The sequence below is a fragment of the Acinonyx jubatus genome, chromosome D1, assembly GCF_027475565.1.
Source record: "Acinonyx jubatus isolate Ajub_Pintada_27869175 chromosome D1, VMU_Ajub_asm_v1.0, whole genome shotgun sequence".
In the NCBI taxonomy this organism is placed as follows: domain Eukaryota; kingdom Metazoa; phylum Chordata; class Mammalia; order Carnivora; family Felidae; genus Acinonyx; species Acinonyx jubatus.
The window spans coordinates 93,472,617-93,497,813 of NC_069390.1; the positions used below are offsets into that span (position 1 = coordinate 93,472,617).

The 25,197-nt window shown below is 42.1% G+C and overlaps 1 protein-coding gene across 7 annotated transcripts in view; it reads right to left on the reverse strand.

Moving 5' to 3' along the window:
- The window catches only part of JHY (junctional cadherin complex regulator), a 60,121-nt gene extending 49,079 nt beyond the window's left edge, over window positions 1-11,042 (reverse strand). For 2 of the 7 annotated variants that reach the window (XM_027036772.2, XM_027036769.2), the window contains exons 1-3: window positions 10,880-11,041; window positions 10,247-10,429; window positions 7,794-8,221 (exon numbers count right to left, since the gene is read on the reverse strand). In XM_027036772.2, coding sequence (XP_026892573.1) covers window positions 7,794-8,128 — 335 coding nt within the window. In that variant the 5' untranslated portion in view covers window positions 8,129-8,221; window positions 10,247-10,429; window positions 10,880-11,041. Of the gene's footprint in view, window positions 1-7,793; window positions 8,222-8,905; window positions 9,190-10,246; window positions 10,513-10,879 lie in introns of those variants that run through there. The other 5 variants (XM_053203963.1, XM_053203964.1, XM_053203962.1 and 2 more) reach the window with 5 other exon arrangements.
- Between the last annotated feature and the right edge of the window lie 14,155 nt (window positions 11,043-25,197).

Consider the following 25,197-nt stretch of genomic DNA (forward strand, 5'->3'; position numbering starts at 1 on the left):
GACCGTATTTGAGGACTTACTGTACTCCAAACAAAATAAAATCAAATCTCCATTTAATGAAGAGCCTCACATGTAGCATAGCACTCGATCAAAAAAAAACCTACTAAAATTAGAGCATGTTTCTAGCACAATTAACATCCTTGGCACTCATAATAAAATATTCAATAACTGGCCATTTTGCCTGTTGAGGAGGTGAATAAAAGCACTGCTATTAATCATTTAGCAGTTATTTATTTGCCACTTTATTTTAAGTAGGCAGTTAAATTGAAACTGCACATGTTATTATTGATTCAGGTTTAATTTAATCCTTTTAAACAGACCAATTATTCCCAATTTATATGCCATTAAATCTTTTATGCATATGAACAGCAAATTCAATTTTTGTTTAAGTGTAAAGTTTTTAATGCTTCTTTAAGGAACTATAAAACTGACAATCACTGCCAAGGATTTCTGAATTCTAGGCTCATGTTCATCTTTTAATCAATGGCTTTTAAGTAAATCAAATGAAATAAATCCAAAGGATTAAAAAATCACTTCTGCAAATATGAAATAAAATGGTGCCACAAATATACGGATGTACTTCAAGTAGGTTGTTTGCAGTTCGGGAAATTTCATTTAATGTAGGCATTCTGCTAAAAAAAATTAAACATTTTAATGGAAGAATGTTGCTTTAATGAACTGAAGGCCAAACACTATCTACAGAAACACACCGAAGAGAAGGGATTGGATGGTACCGAGTGGATTTTATTTACAGCAATTATATAATTTGGGTAATTCCGACTAAAGTCCCTTCTTTGTCGACAACAGATTTACGGCGGCAAAATAACCAGATATTTGCCCCACGTTCAGCCTTGAATCAAGGGCAATCTGTGAATTAAAGGAAAATAAATGCTGTAAAGAGTGTGTGTTTGTAATCGCAGTGTAAAATCCTAGTACCTCACCTCTATCACTTAACGTGAAACAAAGCCTACCTACAGCTTCACAAGGAAAATGTTGTATGTCCAGTATTTAGAAACATAATTCCTCGCAGTCAGTGAGAGTTACAGCGCTCACTAGGAATTTTCCGTACAGGTCTTGGATGTTCTTTTTAATCTGCAGAAACGCTGCCTTCTTAGAAGCAGAGCCTTGGATTTATAAAATGTCTAGGTGCTTAACACTTTCTTTAGATAGAATTTCCTGTCTTTGAGATGCCAGATATTAACAGCATTGTACCTGCAAGGTAGCCGTGATGTCATGAGAAAAGCAGTGGAAGGGACAGGTCTTGAAACCTGGGTCCCAAGTCCAGATTTTGCCACTGACCGGCTGGGTGAACTTGGGTGAATCTCTTCACCGCCCTCGGCCCCCGGTTCCTCCTTTGGACGATAAGGAAAATAGGTTGGGCTTTAAGAGCCCTGCAGCTCTAAGAATCCAGTTTTATTCATTGGGTTGCATCCATTGTGCTAAACTCACCAATGTACATAAGAGAGGGGTGGCTGGGTGGCTTAGTTGAGTAAGCGTCCAACTTTGGCTCAGGTCATGATCTCACGGTTTGCATGACCTCATTGTTCATGAGTTCTAGCCCCGCATTGGGCTTTCTGCTGTCAGCGAGGAACCCTCTCTCTGCCCCTTCCTCCCTCCCTCCCTCTCTCTCAAAAATAAACATTAAAAAAAAAAAAAACGAATTGGAAAAAGCATTCATTTTAAATTCAATATATTCAAAATGTATAGTAATGAAAGCTTTCTATATTTTCCCACTTGCCAGGGAGTAGAAATAAAATGAATACAATAAAGGCCATGGATTAAGCCATTCCTTTAGTAACTTGGTTATAATCCGCTTAATCATCTTGATAAACTCACAGGATTGTAGGTGATGTGAATTTAAATTCTGCTTTGTGAGGTTCGGAACTCGCTATTTACTAATTTAACACAGTAAGCATCCCAATTTTGAAATAAGCCAGAAAGGAACTGGTGGTGGTCTCCGAGGGCATTAAACCCCAGGGCACTGCGGCGTTAGCATTTCTGGCGGGGACTCTGCCTTTAATGGACACAATCTATGCCCACGCACATTCTTTACTTTTGTCTCTGACGGCTCATCCGTTGTGATGGCACCCTGCCTTCCCGGGGGAGGGCACCGAGGTTTAACTACAGCAGAGTTTCTGAACAAACGGATGAAAAGAAAACAAATGACTAATACCTACGGCAAAAAGTCACTTCTCTGATACAGCCACTCCCACGTGATCGGAAACAAACAACAAAAATGCTAGTAGCCGTTCCCCCAAATACTGTGTGGAGTAAGGAAGGCAGTGTAATATATTTCAAGTGGTTGGCCAACCGATGTCCTTAAATTGAAAATCTATCCAATAAAGTCAGTAAAAATGAACATGAGTGAATGTTTCTAGAGACCAACAGGGATGAGTGTGGGGTCCTGGAATCTCTCACAATGTTCTTAGTAACACTAGCATGTTAAACGAGCCCTCGGGTGTCATCCTTACTCTACTAATGGGGGGCGGGAATCTCTACACCACCTGTGAAAGAAAGTCTGCCCTCAGCTTAATATTTCCAGTGTGTTCTCCAAAACAGCCTGGGAAATTTGAGGGGAAACGAAATGCTGAGTTTTGCTCCTTTTTTTTTTTTTTTTAACATTTATTTATTTTTTGAGAGACAGAGCACGAGCAGGGGAGGGGCAGAGAGAGAGGGAGACACAGGATGCAAAGCAGGCTCCAGGCTCTGAGCTGTCGGCACAGAGGCCGATGTGGGGCTCAAGCCCACAAGCCATGAGATCATGACCCAAGCCCAAGTCGGATGCTTCACTGACTGAGCCACCCAGGTGCCCCACTGAGTTTTGCTTTTTACCAAGTCTCTCTTTACCCACTGTCTCTTTTGGTTCTTCAGTACTGCTCTAAGCCCTCCACCTGATTCTTGTATTAGTAATCAGAAATAATACCTATGAAAGCATTTGAGGGGAAGATCCTATAACACCACAGCACGATAAAAATGCAGATTATTACTGAATCCATTTCTTACTTTTAGACAGTTTTGAGTATCACAGGGTAAGAATTCCTCATTGTGGGGTGGGGGGGCACCTGGGTGGCTCAGTTGGTTAAGCGTGTGACTCCGGCTCAGGTCATGATCTCCTGGCACGGGAGTTCGAGCCCCACCTTGGGCTCTGTGCTGACAGCTCGGAGCCTGGAGCCTGCTTCGGATTCTGTGTCTCTCTCTCTGCCACTTCCCTGCTTGCACTCTGTCTCCCTGTCTCTCTCTCTCTCATAAATAAGCATTAAAATAAATTAAAATAAAAAAAAATCCTCATTGTGCCTGTCTCCTGCCCGGTGATTTCTGGTATGAGGTGGTTTATTAGAATATGGGATCTTTGGTGAAGGCTTTCATTCCCAGGTGATGCAGAAGACACCTACAGGCCTTGATGAATGAAAACATTTCTGTTTCCCGGTACAGATGTTGCGGCATATAGGCTACAATGACCCTGCCGCCCAGAGCAAAGTGCGATCAATGTTTGTGCATTGCAAAGGCACAGTATCCTTGAAAAAAATGTGTGTTACTTTCCTAAAATTTATTACCTTACATACATATTTACTCTGGCCTCCATTTAGTCCATATCGAGATTGTTATAGCTTTAATTTTTGCTATCAGCCCTGATCACCTATCTAGATAACCGATAATTAGAGGATCAGGCTTTGGTTAGGAGAGCTTTCATTCAGTTCAATTTCTGGCTCTGCCACTTAGAAACGACATACACCTACACGACTCTCAAAGCCTTGGTTCCTTATCTGCAAAATGGGGATAATAGTGCCTAAGAGGCTCTTGTAAGGATAAATGAGATAGTATATATAAAGCAAATAGTACTACAAATGGTAGCTAATTACATTTAAGTATTCTTATTAAACACATATACTAGGTATGGTACCGCTGCCCCCCCCCCTTTTTTTTTTTTTTTAACATAGAAGGTTTCAGAGGCCCCACGACTGAAGAGGCTATTTCTAATGCTCTAGGAATTACATTGATCTCTTTCTTTGCCATTGCCGAGTTTCCTATGGCTAGTTGTGGAGTGGGGTTTAAGGATTATCACGTGGAGATCCTCTCTCTCTCCACTCTTGATTCATTCACTGTAGTCAATGCCGCTCCAATTTCCATTAAGTAAAAGGTTTTCTCTAATCCATATACATTGAACTATGGCTTGACTTTGGTGAGGTACAGGAGAGTAATTGCTTTGAGGAGGTTCTGGGAACATCAAAACAGAAGAGTGGGGCTCAAGTGATTTGTCAGGCAGCTTTTAAAATTGTTCCTTATAACAGCAAGAGGAAAGAGATTTTTCATGGTTTTAAGGCACGGCTTTGAGTAATTGTTTTTGAACTACAACTCCCAGAATACCATCTACCTCGCAAAAATGAAAGCCTGCTTGAATTTCATAGGAGAGCCTGGGATCGATTTGTCTGTTTCACGGCTAGCAAACTACCCAGGGCCAAGCAACAACTGCACATAGGAAAGGTTTCTAGGACTAAAGTGAAAAAGGCCAATAACTAACCTGAATAATATTTTTGAGGCATTATTTGGCTAAATGTTTCAGTTCTGTTTTCCTTTGTAGTGGAGAACTGGTCCTCCTAATGTTCAGTGCACGGAGCACTACACCGCCAAACAATTACTAGGGCTAAAAGCCATTCTAACCCCGGGGATGACAGTCTGTCATTAAAGATTTCGAAATAAAATCAGTCTACAAAAAAACAGCAATCTTCATGGATCTCTGAATCAGAAGACGAGGGCCCTGACCATAATTTTGATTTCTATAAGTAGTGGTCTTTATTTTGAAATATATTGAGTGGCATTTACATTGGCCTGGGGTAAAGAGCAAGGGAGAAAAGTCTGCTTCCTGAGCACTGGACTCAAAAGAAGAAAAACTCAACACTGGGGAAATGAGGTCACTTAATGGATCCTTGCTTTGGTTTCTCCCTTGTAAAAGTACCGACAAGAATGCCTATCTACTGCAAAGATCTGTCCTTTCCAGTGCCCTCGTTTCTGGAGGAGAAAAACCCCCAAAGAACTACCATTTATTACCTAGGAGACTCTGACTCTCTTACATCAGAGCTATGATAAAAACACGGCTTAAGGCACAGAGACTGTGTGAGCTTTCCACTCTCCCACTCAGCCGATGTAATAAATGTATATAGTAACAATCCCTTTAAGCCTCGTGGGCAGCCTTTAAAATGGGGATCATTGTAGCATCTCCTAACAGGGCTTCATACAGATTAAATGAGACAATACGCATAAAGTGTTTAGTGCAGGGATGGGCTCATGATAAACATCCTGTAAATGCTGGCTATTGTTACGAGAACCTTAATATTGACCTTTGGTTTCTCTTCTTCCTTCGGTCACCATATCTAATGTGTCAACAGGCCCTGTCAACTCATGTTCTCATTCTCTTTCTAAATTACCGATGCAGTAAGTGAAGAAAAGATTGCTAAGAAGGATACACATCCACGGAAGGGTACATACTGGTTCTCTCTGAGGAGGCACGTGGGGGAATGGGTTTGAGAAGGGGAATAAGGAAACTTTATCTGTAACATTTTAGGTCTTTAAAAAAATATACGACACACATATGGCAAGAAGGGTTAATCTGTAGATTAGGATTTTTGTCATATTTTTTAAAATATTTTGAGAGAGAGGGAGAGAGAGAGGAAGAATCCCAAGCAGGCTTCACAACGTGGGCCTTGATCTCAGGCATCATGAGATCATGACCTGAGCTGAAATTAAGAGTCGGATGCTTAACTGACTGAGCCGCCCAGGCCCCCCAGAATTTTGTCGAAATTTAAATCAACATCAAGAACAAAACCACAAGTATCCTCCCACAGCACTATGATGTTGAACAAGTTACTTGATCTCTGTTCACCTCATTTTCCTTATCCATAAAATGGGAATAGCAGCATTTTCTTGCAGGATGGCAATGCAGAATTAAAAGAAATTACAGATGGGCCTTTAAAAAGAGATACTGTTGTCATGGCTATAGATTGTTACTATTTGGTAGTCTCTTTGTCCATCATGAGTTTACCCTCTAATTCACAATGCACCTGCTTAAAGGATAATCTTCCTTACACATGGCTTCGTCTCCCAGGTGTCCCCAAGAGCCTGTATTCTCTCCCCGTGGTGTACCCAACCCAGGCCACACAGGGGTGGCTGTCTGGCTGATGCCTCCCTGAGCCCCTCTCTCTCCCCCAGCGCCGTGGCTGCACCTTGGTCACAGCAGTTACTGCTTAGAAGCAAATGCACTTGATTCTGCAGGATGTCCGTAGTGAAAGAAAGAAGGAAGGAAAGCAGAAAGGAAGAAAAAGACTCAGGACTGGGCCGTCACTGTGGCTCCCGCAGGTGCCCTTGTTAGGACGGTGTTGCTGGGGCTGGTTGTTGGGTTCCATGTTCAATGCCCTGTCTGGGGGGTGGGCTGGTTGCATTCACTGTGGTTCCTATAATCAGGGCCCTGTGCCGTCCTCTTTCTCTCTGCTCCTCTGGCACCAAGTGGGGCTTTAACGTGTCACGCGTTCGTTCTAATTCTGTTGTTGTCAAATTTTACCTTCTTTCCAAAACCCTGCCTGCCCAAGTTCTAGGCCTTCTATAAACTTTGTTCAATATATTTTACCCATTTAGGGGCGCCTGGGTGGCTCAGTTGGTTGAGCGTCCGACTTCGGCTCAGGTCATGATCTCACAGCTCGTGAGTTCGAGCCCCGCGTCGGGCTCTGCGTTGACAGCTCAGAGCCTGGAGCCTGTTTCGGATTCTGTGTCTTTCTCTCTCTCTGCCCCTAACCCACTCACATTCTCTCTCTGTCTCTCTCAAAAATAAACACTAAAAAAATTTTTTTAATATATTTTATCCATTTAGAAAAAAAACCCCTGATACCTATATAACTTAAAAAGCACTTCATTCTACACACTCTGTGTATATTGATTGACTTTCACCTCAAAACTCAGTGAAGGAACTATTGTCCCATTTCAGTGATGATGGAACTGGGCACAGAGATTAAGTGAACTTGGCCAAGTCACACAGCTAGTAAGTGGCAGAATCTGAACCCAGACTGTCCGTTTTGGACTATATACTTCATTACCCTGTGAAAACCTCTTTTCTAATCAGTAGCTTTTAACTTCTTCCATACTGTGTCAGAAAATTAGTATTTTCGTTAAAACTGAGTACTGTACTCATTTATATTCTCTTAAATTATTTGGTAGCTCCCACATAGCATTATGTTAATACCCCATAAATACAGTTTACTAGAAATTAAATCCTTATATGATTATATAAGCCCCGGGAGGTAGCTAGGATTCTACTCCCAGAATGTATTTACTGACATTGATAGCCGTCCTGGGAGATATAGGCAGGCCAGATCAGTTTGACCGGTGAGAAAAATGAGTCGCAAAAGAGTTAAATGATTTATCCAAATTACAGACTAGATAGCAGTGCCTGGACTAAATCAAGACCACCTGGTTCCACGTCCTGGTGCTTTCCTATATAACAGGCTTCCTGGAATTTCTCCAAGGTCAGGTCGTAGCAGTGGAGGCACTTGGAATATGGACAGGAAATGAGGAGTGCATATGCCCTTATTGATACCCGTCCTTGTCTTTTGCATATTTTTTAGTTAAAAAACAAACAAACAACCAAACATGGCAAAACCTGCCTTCGAGCTGTCCTTAGTTGCTTGGGACCAGTGCCAGACACATTACAAGGTGTTCATGACTCTAGCCTGTCCTTACTGTTGCTTGTAATTATTTAACAATACATTTCAGAACCCACTGGTACCTTACACAAGCCAATTCCTTACCTGGAATATATGCCATCGTTCTGGGTATGGAGGTTTTCCTTGCCGTCCTTCTGGGCTGCTTTTCTGCTTGCTTCCTCTTCTGTCTCACTCAGGCTTTCCAGTTGAGGGCTTTCCTCCTCCAGGCTGTCAGGCTCCATATTGTCCTGGATTGGATTTCCAAGTTCAGACTGGGACTTGCTCTCTTGAGTGAAGCTTTCTGAATCGGATTCCAAGGAGTCTTTTGAAATCAGGTGTAAGTCTTTCTTAAAAGGTGGCTCTGTGGACTGGACTTTTAAGCTGGTGTGGTGGACAGGAGACCGAATTGAGAGCTTGGGAATTAATTTACTATGACTCATCTTGAAAAAATACACTTATGAATATGAATACAAATATTCTCGATAGGAGCAGTTGGCTTGAATATTTAAAGCTGCGGTTCACAAAAGCATCACCTAAAAAACAATGAAGTTTATGTCACTTGGCGACTCCTGAAAGCTCTTTAATTCCAGGGTTACTCAAACATTCAAGTGAGTAGAACTCCGTTATATTATCTGCAGCCTTTTTGTACCCTTTTGTGGGAGGAAGGTCTATTAGAAAAACTATTGTGTTTTTCTCTCTACGGAAACACATCTGATGTGGAGCTCATAAATAGCCTGAGTAATCAAATGCAGCTTTATTGAGGAAATCCAGTGGCTAGATTCCTTCCTCTGCCTTCCAAGGGCCTGTCACAGACACGCCTGGACAAGAGCTAAATAATTAATTATTTCGAACACCCAGGGCACCAATATAAATATGCCAGATTCAGGAGTATTCATGAATAGAATAAAACAGGTTCAGGGTCTACCTTTTGAAAAGTAGAGGAGAAAAAAGGGGAAGAATGTGTTTTGGAACTGTAAAGAGGGAAGGCTTTTGTGCGTAGACCAATATTGGCCGGTCTTGTCATTTAGGAGACATGTTGGTACCCAGCTTGCTACTGGGTAGGAATGTGTAACTTAGGTGGCCATCACATGGAGGTCAACCTCCGGTCAGTATATATATTTAAAAAAGCAATGATTAGAACCGTTTAACAAAATATTTGGAGGCTTTGTGCATTCGGCCACTAAGTGACTCATAGCAGAGGCTGGACATCTACCTACCTGAGAGGGACGTTGTCCTGGAGAATGTTGGGTGGGTGGGAGATTGGCCTGAGTAACAGCGAGGGTCCCTTCTAACTCTCTTAAGTGTGTGGTTCCAGGCAAGCCTTCCCTGTCTCAAAGGGCTGTCATAAAGACCCATGAGACGGTTTATGGAAAGGGGTGCTCTGAGTTCATATCAGATTGAAAGGAGATGATGATTTTGGATTGTGCTCCCTTTCATCTCCATCTAGCATTCCTATTTTGCTCTGTCTTCTTTCTCCCCGCCTTTGTGCCATTTTTTCCCCCTGTAGGTCAGGTAACAGAAACTTTACCATCAGAGATTCCTGTAACATTTTTAAGGGCTCTTGTTATTTTGGCAGACCGCTAGCTTTAATTAAATAAATGAACTTATTCGGATTCCTTGCACTGTAATCACGTGGAATCTGGTTGCTAACGTTATCAGCTCCTTAGAGGAAAATACCTTAACAAACAAAACAGACAAAAGGCAGCTTTCAGATTTAAATACATTATGAAGTGGTTTTCTTTTTAATTCAAAATCCCCCAAGGGGGTAGACCTAATATATTATCGGTTAACTGTACAGACTAGTTTGCTGTATCAGCTCATTTTAAAAATACATAGTGTGCCTTACCTTGTTAGCTCAATATTGATAAGCAGATTAACTGTTGCTCTTTAGGGTGTTTTTATTTTTATTTTTTTAAGTTTTTTTTTTTTAAGGTTTGTTTATTTTTGAGAGAGACACAGAGTGCTAGCAGGGAGGAGCGGAGAGAGAGAAAGAGACAGATTCAGAATCTGAAACAGGCTCCAGGCTCTGAGCTGTCAGCACAGAGCCCGAGGCGGGGCTTGAACTCAACTCATGAACCTGAGCTGAAGTCGGAGGCTTACCTGACAGAGCTACCCAGGGGCCCCTCGGGTGTTTTTAGAAAGCAGCAAATCCACCAAGTACTAACATTTTAATGGAAAATTTGTATAAACATCTGTTAAGAGTTTGACTGAATGAGTTTAAGCCTCTGTACTTGGGATCTTATAGACAAGGCTTAAAATAATCATTCTGTTTCAATTTGGAATTGCTCATGAAATCCTTCAGTCCCCTCAGTAGTTCTTAAATGAAATAGGCTAAGGTTTCTGAGATTTAACGAATAAAAAAATAATGTCCGTGGAAGAAGATAATTTTGTTGTTAATGAAATCTGGGATAGTGGGGAGAGAATAAAGCCAAACATCACCAGGCTTTGGTGGAGGCCTGATCTCATAAAGGCGTGAGATTAAAGAGGGGAAACTAGTATCTTGAATGTAATGAAAGTGGCTCCCTAGTGGTACAGTTGTTTTTCACTGAATTTCTGACCTAGAGAGGCTGACAAATCTCGTTACAAAGTAAACAAGACAGGCTGGGATGTCGCCATTGGTATCCAGGCGCTGAGACTCGGCCAGTTCCCTAGGGTTCTCTTCAAGACCTTGAGTCTCGTCCTCTCATACGGGGAGGAACGAATTTCCTTCTGTAGGTGAAAGGGAACTCTGCGTGTTCTGGCTAAGAGGAAAAGTAGAAAGTTGTCCTGTTGTGGAACAGCCTGGAAACTGCCCGTATGGGGCGGCCGGTTTGTTTTCTGTATTTGCCTTTTTTTCCCCCCCCACTGATGGACAAGACTGGGCACCAAAGGCGGTTTAAGATCAGGGAAGTGACGGGTTTTGCCCTGCACGGGTCTTAGTCAACAGAGGACAGGGCTGCTCCGGGAGTCTAGGCACCGAAGCATTTCCAGGGGCCCTTGTCCCTGCCTCGCCACGGTCCCCCTTCCCGCCTGGACCCCAAATGCTGTCTAGCACGGGCTCCTTGGGTGTCTCCTGGTCCTGATCCAGTTTCCTCTGGAGGTTTCCTGCTGTCCCCGTCCCCACCAACCCCCCCCCCCCCAAGTCTCAGCTCTTCCCATTTCCCTCCCGGGCACGCGCACCCCCCCCCCTTCAGGAGGCAACCGCCTGTCACCTGCCCAGCGCTCCTCGGAGACCGTGACCCCCGCAGCCCGCATTCTCCAGTGCCGCCACCAGCCGGCCTCCCTCCCGCCGCCCGGCCCCGCCCCGCCCGCCCGCGTCGCAGGTGCTGCCCTGGAGACCGCAGCCAACGAGACCCAAGCCCGGAGCTCAGCTAGCGAGGTGCCGGGGGGGCGGGGCCAGCGCCGGGGGCGGGGCCAGCGCCGGGAGGGGGCGGGCGCACGCGCGGTGGCATCCCCTGCTCTTGCAGAGAGGGTGGGACCAGTTGTGATGACTGCGTTCAAATGCGATAGAGCAATGCAGAGAGGGAATCTTAAAAATGTTGAGGAAGAAAACCCCTCAAAATACGTACTGTGTGATCTTGTATATAAAGTTAAAAAGAGGAAAAACTAAACTGTGCTATATTTATGGATGCACAGTTTGTGTCGAAAACTAAAAAAAAAAAGTAGTGATTCTCATAAAGTTAGGATTGTGGTTAGCTCTGGCAAGCAGGCTGTGGGGGGGGGGGGGCTTGGCGTGAGAGACAATGGCTTAATAAGCAACACGGCAATACTCTGTTCTTCACAAATTCCTAAGAATTAGCACATACAAGGAAAGCCATAAACTGCATTGTTTTTATCTGTTGCTATGGTAATACCAGCGATACTTTGTGTATGAGTGACACTTCCCAGGGTTTGCAAAGTGCTTTTCCGTGTATTATCTGCTCGGAATTAAGCTGTCAACCTGACCATCACCAAAACACAAAGAAAAATGAGAAAGATAAGGCAAAAAAAAAATCATCAATATAGATAGGTTAGCAACGCCGGAGTGATTTTCATCCTTCCCCACCCCCACTCCGTCTATCCCTTCTCCCTACTGTTTTTTTTTAAATTTATTTATTTTGAGAGAAAACAGAAGAAGGGGAGGGTCATTAAGAGAGGGAGGGAGGGAGAGAGAAAGAGAGAGAGAGGGAGGGAGCGAGAGAATCCCAAGCAAGCTCCACACCATCAGCACAGGGCTCAACTCGGGGCTCAAACTCATGAGCTGTGAGATCATGACCTGAGCTGAAATCAGTAAAATCCTCCACTAGTTCTCCCCTCCTGGACCAACTTCTACCCAGTTACATGACCTTGGTGAGCTTCCTCTCCTACAGGAAGAATTTTCAGACAGTCCCCTGACACTGTCCTCATGACCCTTGGACCAGGGTAGTTCTCAATCCTGGGCGGTATTGTCCGCCAGGGGACATCAGTGGTGTCTGGAGACATTTTTTATGGTCATGACTTCCAGGAGTGCTTCTGGCATCTACTGGCTGGAGGCCAGGGATGCAGCCAAACAACCTGCCAACGAGTAGGGCAGTCTCCACCACCAAAAAAACCCACTCAGTTCAAAATGTAAATAGGGCTGAGGTTGACAAACCCCATGCTAGACTAATGGCCCTTGGTCTGTGGCCCCACGGTACCCAAGTGCATGGTTCTGTCCTTATACGTGTCCTTATGTAGGTATGGTAGTGTATTCCTTATTAGTCACGTGTTAATGATTCTGTCACCTCCTTACTACAGGGTAAGCTCCTGGAGAGCAAGGACTAGCATTGTGCATGACACTTAGTAGATGCTCAGTAAATGCTGAAAATCCCCAATACCTTGATAATTTAGCCCTTGCATGGAGGGTAGATAAGCTCTTTTAATAGAGATATACTCTTATTTGGCACATAACTAGGATGATTACATCACTTGTTTTTTAAGCCCAGGATGCACTCAAGAATAAAAAATATAGGCTATTAATAAATAGCAACTGAAATTTTCACGGGTAGCTGGAAAGTGCCGTCATTCTAGGCATAACTCTAACAAGGTTAATTGTCTGGTTCCATCGCCTATATGTTAAATTAGAAGCAGCAAGTTAGAGATGGATAATGAAAGGCACCCAGAGGACAGAGATGGGACACTACCAGCAAGTGAAGAGACAGGAGTATCACAAAAATAAGACATGTTCAGGAAAACAAAGCAACGTGCAGTCATTTGGTGTAGGCACCCGGGAAACTTGTAGCTGAAAACCCTGTGTGCCAGTCAGGGGATGATAGCAAGTACACGATTAATTTCCATAATGATTATTTATTTTTACAATGTCAACATTTTTATTTTCCATTTGTATTTAAATTCATAACAAGTCCACAAATTTGTACAAGTATGCAATGAAAAAATGGTGTGACTGAGCATGTAAGTGATCACTCTTTTCGCCGTTAATAGATACTTAGACATAAGTTATTAAGAACAGAAGGTTCAGTCGAGGAACCGAAACCCAAAGAGCAAGGGACTTGGCCAACTTCTCAGGCTTTGATAATACAACTTGAAAAACAGCCTGAATTCTCTTCCACATTCTAGCACACACATATTCCGTTTCCATGGCTAGTTGGTAAGCTCCTTGGTATTGGAGATCTAGCTTCTAGTCCAGGCAGTTTGTCTCTGATTAGCTGTGTGACCTCGCGTGGGAATTAGACCATTAGGTCCCATAGTCCTCATCTGGGAGATGGAAAGGGTTAGATGAACTGTGGTTTTCACACTGTGCTCTTTGGTACCCTGTGGTTCCCTGGGGAGGGCAAGAGGGCAGCTGTCTGTTTACCAACCTCTCCCAGTAGAACAGCTCTGTTTTTAATCACTTTTTAAAAAATTATTTATTTTTTAATTTACATCCAAGTTAGCATCTAGTGCAACAATGATTTCAGGAGTAGATTCCTTAGTGCCCCTTCCCCATTTAGCCCCTCCCCCCTCCCATACCCCCTCCAGCAACCCTCTGTTTGTTCTCCATATTTAAGAGTTTCTTATGTTTCGTCCCCCTCCCTGTTTTTATATTATTTTTGTTTCCCTTCCCTTATGTTCCTCTGTTTTGTCTCTTAAAGTCCTCATATGAGTGAAGTCATATGATATTTGTCTTTCTCTGACTAATTTCGCTTAGCATAATACACTCCAGTTCCATCCATGTAGTCGCAAATGGCAAGATTTCATTCTCTTTGATTGCTGAGTAATACTCCATTGTGTGTGTGTGTGTGTGTGTGTGTGTGTGTGTGTGTGTATGTACTTATACACCACATATTTTTTATCCATTCATCCATCGATGGACATTTGGGCTCTTTCCATACTTTGGCTATTGTGGATAGTGCTGCTATAAACATTGGGGTGCATGTGCCCCTTCGATGGATGCTGTTATCCCTTGGATAAATACCTAGTAGTGCAATTGCTGGGTCGTAGGGTAGTTCTATTTTTAATTTTTTGAGGAACTTCCATACTGTTTCCCAGAGTGGCTGCCCCAGTTTGCATTCCCACCAGCAATGCAAAAGGGATCCTCTTTCTCCGCATCCTCGCCAGCATCTGTTGTTGTCTGAGTTGTTCATGTGAGCCATTTGGACAGGTGTGAGGTGGTATCTCATTGTGGTTTTGATTTGTATTTCCCTGATGATGAGTGACGTGGAGCATTTTTTCATGTGTCGGTTGGCCATCTCGATGTCTTCTTTGGAGAAGTATCTATTCCTGTCTTTTGTCCATTTCTTCACTGGATGATTTCTTTTTTTGGGTGTTGAGTTTGATAAGTTCTTATAGATTTTGGACACTAACCCTTTATCTGATACGTCATTTGCAAATATCTTCTCCCGTTCTGTCGGTTGCCTTGTAGTTTTGCTGATTGTTTCCTTCGCTGTGCAAAAGCTTTTTATCTTGATGAGGTCCCAATAGTTCATTTCTGCTTTGGTTTCCCTTGCCTCTGGAGACGTGTTGAGTAAGAAATTTCTGCGGCCAAGGTCAAAGAGGTTTTTGCCTGCTTTTTCCTCGAGGATTTTGATGGCTTCCTGTCTTACATTTAGGTCTTTCATCAGTTTGAGTTTACTTTTGTGTCTTGTGTAAGAAAGTGGTCCAGGTTCATTTTTCTGCATGTTGCTGTCCAGTTTTCCCAGCATCACTTGCTGAAGAGACGGTCTTTATTCCATTGGATATTCTTTCCTGCTTTGTCAAAGATTAACTGGCCATACGTGCGTGGGTCCATTTCTGGGTTCTCGATTCTATTCCATGGATCTGAGTGTCTGTTTTTGTGCCACATAACTATTAACTCTTAAAAACTCATAGAGTAGATCAGTTAAGTAAGTGCTGAGTAGAAAGGTAAAAATCATGCAATATATTTTATAAAGAAAAGATTTTTTCCCAAAAATATTCAAATGTTTTCTTCTTCTTTTTTTTATTTGAGAGAGAGAGAGAGAGAGAGAGAGAGAGAGAGAGAGAGAGAGAGAATCCTAAGCAGGCTCCGTGCTCAGTGTGGAGCCTGACATGGGGCTTGATCCCACGACCTTGGGATCATTAACTGAGCCAGAAATCGAGACTTGGATGCTCAGCTGAGCCACCAAGTTGCCCCTGAAATGTTTAAAATTTCAAGGGACAAACTCTCAATTATCCACCCCCTCCCCCCCACCCCCACAAAGCATTTCTTTAGAATAACCAGTCTTGAGAATTTTAGAAGACTGAGATTGTAATCGATATATGTTTATATAGACCATGCAGTTCCACAGACAGAAGTACAAGTAACCCTAACCCTGTTCCAGAAGATTGAGTCGAGTGCTGGGGCCTACCAGAGTGGAAGAGGGGGATTCTGCCTGGCTGGAATCAGAGGCTTTAGGAATGAGATGATCCCATAGTCATTAACAAGTCATTAACATCTGTCTTTTTTCTTTCTTTTTTTTTTTTTAATATAAGTAACAAGTCATTAACATCTGTCTTTTTTCTTTTTTTTTTTCTTTCTTAAAAAGAATTTTAAAATGTTTATATTATGGACATTTAAAAATATATACAACAGTAGAGAGGAAAGTATGAGAGGATACATGAAGGCCCTTCTCCAGCTTCAGCAAAGACCAACATGTGATCAGTCTTGTTTCTAAACATACTGTGCTCAACTCCCACTAAATTATTTAAAGGTGAATCCCAGCTGTCATATGGTTTCTCTGTGAAGTACTTCAGGATGTATCTGTAAGAGATCATTTTTAAGTAACTGCAATAGAATTATCACATGTAAAATAAAATTAGTGACTCTTTAACATTGTTTGTACTGAGTCAGTATCTTCCAGGTATCCTTTTCGAGTTGGTACGTTTGAATCAGGATTCAAACAAGTTATACAAAGTGGTTTTTGAAATAACAGCTTTGAGATATAATTCACATAACACACAGTTCATCCTCTAAAAATACATAATTCAGGGGCACCTGGGTGGCTCAGTCGGTTAAGCGTCCGACTTCGGCCTGGGTCACGATCTCACAGTTCGTGAGTTTGAGCCCCACGTCAGGCTCTGTGCTGACGGCTCGGAGCCCGGAGCCCGCTTCGGATTCTGTGTCTCCCTCTCTCTCTCTCTCTCTGCGCCTCCCCAGCTCATGCTCACACTCTGTCTCTGTCAAAAATAAATAAACTTAAAAAAAAATAACTTTAAAAATATATAATTCAGGGGCTCCTGGGTGGCTCAGTTGGTTGTTGCGTCCACCTCTTTGATTTCCACTCAGGTCATCATCTCATGGTCACGAGATCAAGCCCTGCGTCAGGCTCTGCACTGGGCATGGAGCCTGCTTTGGGTTCTCTCCCCAACCCTGCCATCTCAGCCCCTCTCCCTTGCTCACACACTCTCTAAGATAAAAAAAAAAAAAAAAAAAAACAACTACACAATTCATTAGTTTTTTGGCATATTCACAGAGTCTTGCAACCATCCCAACCGTCTAATTCCGGAATGTCTCAAAGCCCACACGCATTAGTCCCTCCTCATTCCCCAGATCCTGCCAGTGGCAACCACTAATCTACTTTGTCTCTATGGGTTTACCTCTTCTGGTCATTTCATATACATGGAGTCAGACAATATGTGGGGGGTGTGTGTGTGTGTGTGTGACTGGCTTCTTTCACTTAGCTTCATGTTTTCAAGTTTATCCATGTTGCAGTTTGTATCAGTATTTCATTCTTTTTTATGGCCACATCATATTCTACTGCGTGAATATGCCACATTTCCTTCATCCATTCATCAGCTGACGGACACTTGTATTGTTGCTACGTTTCCACTATTACGGACAAGGCTGCTATGAACATTCACGCACAAGTTTTGTGTGGAAATATGTTTTCACTTCTGATGGGTATGTGCCTGGGGGTGGGAGTTGTAGATCATATGGTAACTCTCTGCTTCACTTTTTTTTTTCTTTTTAGATTCTCTATATTAACCTTGTGTATTTAGTAATATACATATTGTACTCTACATAACTTGGTTTTCTTCCTAAAATTATCTTTTTTTTTCAATATATGAAATTTATTGTCAGATTGGTTTCCATACAACACCTAGTGCTCATCCCAAAAGGTGCCCTCCTCAATACCCATCACCCACCCTCCCCTCCCTCCCACCCCCCATCAACCCTTAGTTTGTTCTCAGTTTTTAAGAGTCTCTTATGCTTTGGCTGTCTCCCACTCTAACCTCTTTTTTTTTTTTTCCTTCCCCTCCTCCATGGGTTTCTGTTGAGTTTCTCAGGATCCACATAAGAGTGAAAAACATATGGTATCTGTCTTTCTCTGTATGGCTTATTTCACTTAGCATCACGCTCTCCAGTTCCATCCATGTTGCTATAAAGGGCCATATTTCGTTCTTTCTCATTGCCACGTAGTACTCCATTGTGTATATAAACCACAATTTCTTTATCCATTCATCAGTTGATGGACATTTAGGCTCTTTCCATAATTTGGCTATTGTTGACAGTGCTGCTATAAACATTGGGGTACAAGTGCTCCTATGCATCAGCACTCCTGTATCCCTTGGGTAAATTCCTAGCAGTGCTATTCCTGGGTCATAGGGTAGGTCTATTTTTAATTTTCTGAGGAACCTCCACACTGTTTTCCAGAGCGGCTGCACCAATTTGCATTCCCACCAACAGTGCAAGAGGGTTCCCGTTTCTCCACATCCTCGCCAGCATCTATAGTCTCCTAATTTGTTCATTTTGGCCACTCTGACTGGCGTGAGGTGATATCTGAGTGTGGTTTTGATTTGTATTTCCCTGATAAAGAGCAACATTGAGCATCTTTTCATGTGCCTGTTGGCCATCCGGATGTCTTCTTTAGAGAAGTGTCTATTCATGTTTTCTGCCCATTTCTTCACTGGATTATTTGTTTTTCGGGTGTGGAGTTTGGTGAGCTCTTTATAGATTTTGGATACTAGCCCTTTGTCCGATATGTCATTTGCAAATATCTTTTCCCATTCCGTTGGTTGCCTTTTAGTTTTGTTGGTTGTTTCCTTTGCTGTGCGGAAGCTTTTTATCTTCATAAGGTCCCAGTAATTCATTTTTGCTTTTAATTCCCTTGCCTTTGGGGATGTGTCGAGTAAGAGATTGCTATGGCTGAGGTCAGAGAGGTCTTTTCCTGCTTTCTCCTCTAGGGTTTTGATGGTTTCCTGTCTCACATTCAGGTCCTTTATCCATTTTGAGTTTATTTTTGTGAATGGTGTGAGAAAGTGGTCTAGTTTCAACCTTCTGCATGTTGCTGTCCAGTTCTCCCAGCACCATTTGTTAAAGAGACTGTCTTTTTTCCATTGGATGTTCTTTCCTGCTTTGTCAAAGATGAGTTGGCCATACGTTTGTGGGTCTAGTTCTGGGGTTTCTATTCTATTCCATTGGTCTATGTGTCTGTTTTTGTGCCAATACCACGCTGTCTTGATGATTACAGCTTTGTAGTAGAGGCTAAAGTCTGGGATTGTGATGCCTCCTGCTTTGGTCTTCTTCAAAATTACTTTGGCTATTCGGGGCCTTTTGTGGTTCCATATGAATTTTAGAATTGCTTGTTCTAGTTTCGAGAAGAATGCTGGTGCAATTTTGATTGGGATTGCATTGAATGTGTAGATAGCTTTGGGTAGTATTGACATTTTGACAATATTTATTCTTCCAATCCATGAGCAGGGAATGTCTTTCCATTTCTTTATATCTTCTTCAATTACCTTCATAAGCTTTCTATAGTTTTCAGCATACAGATCTTTTACATCTTTGGTTAGATTTATTCCTAGGTATCTGCTTCACTTTTTGAGGAGCCGCCAGATTGTTTTTCCAAAGGGGTTGAACCATTAATTCCTACCAATTATCTATGAAGATTCCCATTTCCCTGTATTCTTTCCAGAACTTGTTATTGCTTTTTTTTTTTTAATCATAGCCATCCTTGCGGGTATGAAGTTCTAACTCATTGTAGTTTTGACTAGCATGTCCCTAACGACTAATGATGTTGAGCATCTTTTCATGTGTTTATGGCCATTTTTATTACACAGGGACTGTAATGATGTATTTCAAATTTCGTATGAAAGATCTGATGTCTGAGCAGTCCCTAAAAGTGACTAATAAGTTTAACTGTCACGAATTCATGAATTTCAATGTATTTAACATGTTACAGGCGATCAATGAATTTTTAAAGGATTATTATGAACTCATGGGTTTTAATTTATTTAATCCTTTACAGCTTTTTCTCTTTTTGATGCTTGAATTGTTTCATTTTGAGCCAGTGGAAGTCCCTGAAGGGTATGCACAGATTGGTTTCTCTGTCCTTCAACACAGCCCTGGAAGAGTCCTTGCTTTCTAGTACAAAACGTTCCAGGCTCGTCTTCATACATTTCTCGCTCCAACCTGAAATTAGCCATTTCTGCAAGGAACCTTGTGTCATTTTAGTGAGAATACTATTTAGAGACCACAATCTGGGCACTAAGGATGCTTATTGGTGCTGGAATGGTTATGCTCTCCAGGTCTTTTCAGTGGAAAAAGCTAGGAAATACACTTTTGTTTCTTTTTTTAAGAGAAAGATACGAGTGCGTGCTTTTGTTTCCAATTTAGATGTAAGAACACAAGGCTTTTACTGAACTTCCTTGATTTTATGTTTATGTCTCTTTCATGCTGAGAGTCTTAGGACAGTCATATTAACATAATTAGTTTACATGCTTTATCCTACACAATGTGTATTATACTTTCAAAGTGGCTATCCTACTACTGTGACTAACAATAGGGCTACTGAAAGTAATTTAAATTTTAAAAAATTTTTTTATTACATTTATTTTTGAGAGACCGAGTGAGACAGAGTGAGAGTGGGGGAGGGGCAGAGAGAGAGGGAGACCCAGAACCCGGCGCGGGGCTCGAACTCAGAACCTGTGAGATCATGACCTGAGCCGAAGTCAGACGCCTAACAGACTGAGCCACCCAGGCACCCCTGAAAGCAATTTAAATTTTATTTGCAGTTCTTCTTGTCATCGGGATTTATCCTGATGATATATGCGCTCAAACGTCTGTGTTTGATTTTATTTTTTTGAGAGAGAGAGTGTGCACAAGTGAGTAACGGGCAGAGAGAGCGAGAGAAACAGAGCTCACCTGAAGCGGGGCTGGAGCTCACTGGAAGCCAGGCTTGTACTCACCTGATGTGGAACTTGAATTCAAAACCATGAGATCATGACCTGAGTGGAAGTCAGATGCTTAATGACTGAGCCACCCAGGTGCCCAAATGTCTGTGTTTTAAAGTAACCTGAGCTAATCCTTCTCTGTGTTGCAGTTTTTGTAAGGAAATTAATTTTTAACTTTGATTTATTTTTTTTTGAATTTTTTAATGTTTATTTATTTTTGAGAGTGAGAGAGACAGGGCATGTGTGGGGGAGGGGCAGAGAGAGAGGGAGACACACAATCCAAAGCAGGCTCCAGGCTCTGAGCTGTCAGCACAGAGCCCAACGCAGGACTCGAACTCACAGACTGCGAGATCATGACCTGAGCCGAAGTTGGCGGCTTAACCGACTGAGCCACCCAGGCGCCCCTTGATTTAATTTTTAAAATGATTAGGTAAGTCCTTTATGTAGTTCCAAAGTCAAAACTATAAAACCAGATGCATTTACAGAAGTCTAGCTTCTATCCCCATCCCTTTACTCGGTCCTCTCTTAGGTCATAGAGGTGATGATTTTTGTCAGTTTTTGGCTTAGTTATATTTAAAAAAATGTAATGCAATATGTACATGTTTCTAACCTCTCCCCTTTCTTAGATTAATGGGATATATATCTTCCGCACTTTGCTCTTTTTTCGTTCAATAATGCATCCTGGAGATGACTCTGTAGACCTATACAGTGAACTACCTCATTATTCCTTGGTATAGTTGTGTAATACCCCACTGTCGGCCCAATCACCCCCTACTGATATATACTTGAGTTATTACAGATGGTACTGCAATGAGTCGTTGTGATGTTTTGATATAATGTGAAATATATAAGGGTGTCTGAGTGGCTCAGTCAGTTAAGTGTCCTGACTCTTGATTACGGCTCAGGTCATGGATTCCACGATTCGCGTGATTCACGCAGAGCCTGCTTGCAATTCTCTCTTTGCCCCTCCCCCACAGGTGCACATGCATGTGCTTGTGCTCGCGTGTGCATGCTCGCTCTCTCTCTCTCTCAAGTCTTTAAAAAAAAGAAATATATATTTGGTAGGCATCCTGATACCCGGCACAGAGCTCCCAAACCGCTTGTCCTTTCCTGATCGAGAAGGGTGCTAGGAGCATCGTTTATTATAATGTTTGGTCTTTGTCTCAGGTTTCTGAAGCAAGAGCTGCTGAAACCCTTGGAATATCCTGAGTGATAGGTGTGAGAGGAGTATCTTTTGTTATTTATAATAAACCCCTTTCAGCCATACCGGAGTTTATGCTGATGAGGTGACTCTTGGTGGGCCCTCAGATAGCTTTAGGATGGCAGCTGGTTGCCATAGGAACCAACCAGGTGCAAGGAACTTTGGGCCCCAACTCAGGAGAGGGAGGGGCTGGAGAATGAGTTAATCACCAATGGCCAATGACTTAGTCACGCCCACTTAATGGAACCTCAATAAAAACCCCTAATAGATGGTGCTCAGGGAGCTTCTGGATTGGTGAATGCGTCCATGTGCCAGAAGAATGATGCAACCCAACTCCACCGGGACTGAAGCTTCTGTGCCTGGGAATCTGTGGTGTATAGCTGGTCAGTCAGAAGTACTGGTGGCCTAGAACTTACGATTAGCATCTGAAGTGGGGGACAGTATTGTGGGACTGAGCCCTAAACCTGTGGGGTCTGCGCTAACTCCAGATAGTGTCAGAATTGAATTGAATTGAATTGAATTGAATTGAAGGATAACCAGTTAGCTTTTAGAGAGTTGGAAAATTGGTTGGTGTGGAGGAAAAAAGCCACACATTTGTTGTCAGAAGGCTTGTGAGTAATAAACAGTTCATAAACCTTGTGCATGAGTCAAATTATGCTTTTGCCATTTACCTTTGGGTTTGATTCCTGAAAGTGGGATTATTGGATCGAAAGTAAGTACTAATGTAATTTTGCTAGATTTTGACAAATTCCCCTTCAAAGAGGCTCTATTATTTTCCATTCCCACCAGCAACAGAAGAGAGAGCTTGTTTCTCTACAGCCTGGCCAACAAAGCATGCTGTGAAATGCTTGAATTTTTGCCAATATAATAGACAAGAAATAGTATTTCAGTGACGTTTTACTTTTGCATTTCCTTTATGTGTGGTTTTTATACATTCAAGAACAATTTGCCCTTTTTTCCTGTCTTTTGTGTGCAAATTTTTTTCCCACTTTGTCATTTGTTATTTACATTTTTTTTTTTTGTCCATCAGAAGGCATTATGTAGTCAAATGTAGTCAAATTTATCAATCTTTTGTGCCTCTCCACTCCTCCCCCCCCAAAATCCAAAGGACTTCTGGATCTTGAGTCCTTATGAGGGAACTTTATCCCAACTGCAGGTTATGGAACGATCAACCTATGTTTTCTTCTAGTGTTTCTGTGCTTTCATTTTGTACATTTCAGTGTTGCGTCCATTTGGCTTTTATTTCCAGTCAATGGTGTGAGCAACGCTTCTAATTGTACTTTCTTCCGTATGGATGCCCAGTTAGTAAAATGTGTATCTTTTCCTATCGATTTGACATACTACCTTTATCACGTATAACATTTTTATTTGATAGTCGATATTAAAACATATCCTTATAATTGCTACCGATTTCTTGTGAGGTGACCAAGATCATCGATAGTCTCCAGTACCACGGAGCTTTCTGCGTGCCTGTCTTCAATAGCAGCTCCTTTGTGCCCTGTTAGCTTTGAAGTTAAAATTCTACATGTTCAGTTGTTGGGTGTTCCCAGGAAGGACACCGAGACTCTGTGGTCTCCATGCCATTGTCTCAGACTCACACAAGCAGAAGACAATCTAAAGTAGAGGAGAGGGGAGCCTGGGCCCCTCAGTCGGTTAAGTGTCTGACTCTTCGATTTTGGCTCAGGTTATGATCTCACAGTTCTTGAGTTTGAACCCCAAGCCAGGCTCCACACTGACCGTGTGGGGCCTGCTTGGGATTCGCTCTCTCTGCCCCTCTCCTGCTCACTCCCTCTCTCTCAAAAATAAATAAACTTAAAAAAAAAAGAAAGAGGAGAAAAACACTGACATTTGTTTTGTATTTATTATGTGTCTGATACTGGGCTAGACATTTTTGCCGGTATTATCTCATTTCATTTAATCCTTACACTAATCCTCTGTGAAGAGAATTGTTATCCTCACATTACAGATGAGGAAATTGAAGATCCAATAGGTTATTCGTGACCAAAACCAACTAACCACAATTTGGGAATAAGGAATTAGAGGGAAGCAAAAGAAGGAGAGCAGTTTCTCATTTTAAAGAGAAATATTCGTTTGTTTTATGTTTGTCTCCGGTACAGGGGGTAATTCCATTAAAAAATTTGGTCTGGATAACTGAGGCTTAGCCTTCCTCAAACGACGTTGGAAATCCCAGAGTTTAGTATTTTTCCAAAGAGATACAATTTTTATTTCACGGATGAGGACCCAATTCAAAAGACATGTTCTGTGTTAATGAAAAATTGTGACCCACTGTTTCGTGGGATTTGCAGAAGACCTGGCAGAATTTTCTTTGTTTAAATGTCTATATATAGTGGTCTCACAAAGTTAGATCTTTCTACAGTTAGGCAACATATCTCTCCCCACCCCACCCTTTTTTTTTAGGTAAACTGTGAGACATGTGGGGAGAATATGTTTTTGCTGCCTTGCTTTTGGTTTGCCTCTATCTAAAAATCAGATGTAGAGCAGAAAAGGTAGGAAAGAATTGACATATTCACCAGGTCTAGAGTAATGATCTGTGATGACACATTTGCTCATGAATGCATCACAGGAAGGAAAAAAGCGCTCTCTTCGAAGGTGTGGTGCTGTAAAAATAGAACTACATTTCATCTAGATCAAAACCCCATTATAAATATAGCAAATTACCATGACCTCAACCAGAGGAAGTAACAAGAGATTATGTTGTTAGGTTAAATTAGTGGACTTGTGAATGATGGGCAATTCAATTTTCAGTTCAATAGTATAATTTTGCTCTCTCTTCCGTTTACCTAATAATAGATGGTACAAATGATGCCTGGAGCCAGAAAATTTGGTTTGAGGTTTTTGTTTTTGGTGGGTTTTTGTTTGTTTGTTTGTTAGTCATTTTTGAGAAAGTAATAGAAGCATCCTTTTGACTTAGTTCCCTAAAATGAAGAAGTTCATCTTTTAGTTCCCCAAGATGAAGAAGGATCGTTAACTGGAAATGTCTCCATTGTTCTTTAGCTCCATCTCCCGACGAGCAAGAAGATGTGAGCATGAAGTCCTCTGTTGGTCATTTCAGTTCTGTGTAAGGAGAGGAGCAGGGTCCTGTTTTGGTCTCTTTAGGAACCAGGATATCAAGGTTCCAATCCCCACCGTCTTACTAATCAGTTGTGTGGTCTTGGATGACCGCGGAAACCTTTCTGGGCCTCAGAAAGCTATTCTGAGGCCTCGTCTATCAAAAGAAAGCTCTTAGATCAGTGTTTTCCCAAATCGCGTTACTTACACTAACGTTTCGAAAAACAGTTGTTTTGTACATCAAAAGATGCTCCATTTTGGAGCTGAAAGTAATTTAAAATCCAGTTCACCTTGGGGCGCCTGGGTGGCTCAGTCGGTTGAGCGGCCGACTTCGGCTCAGGTCATGATGTCACGGTCTGTGAGTTCGAGTCCCAAGTCGGGCTCTGTGCTGGCAGCTCAGAGCCTGGAGCCTGTTTCGGATTCTGTGTCTCCCTCTCTCTGACCCTCCCGCATTCATGCTCTGTCTCTCTCTGTCTCAAAAATAAATGTTAAAAAAAATTTTTTTTTTAAATAAAAAAATCCAGTTCACCTGGTTAAAATAACACTATGGGGCTTTCTATCTCGAGAAGTTCTGAAATATTTAGCAGCTAAACAAAATCATCAAAGAGTCCTGTCATTTTGTTCCTTTTCTAAATTGGCATCCTCACCACGTTG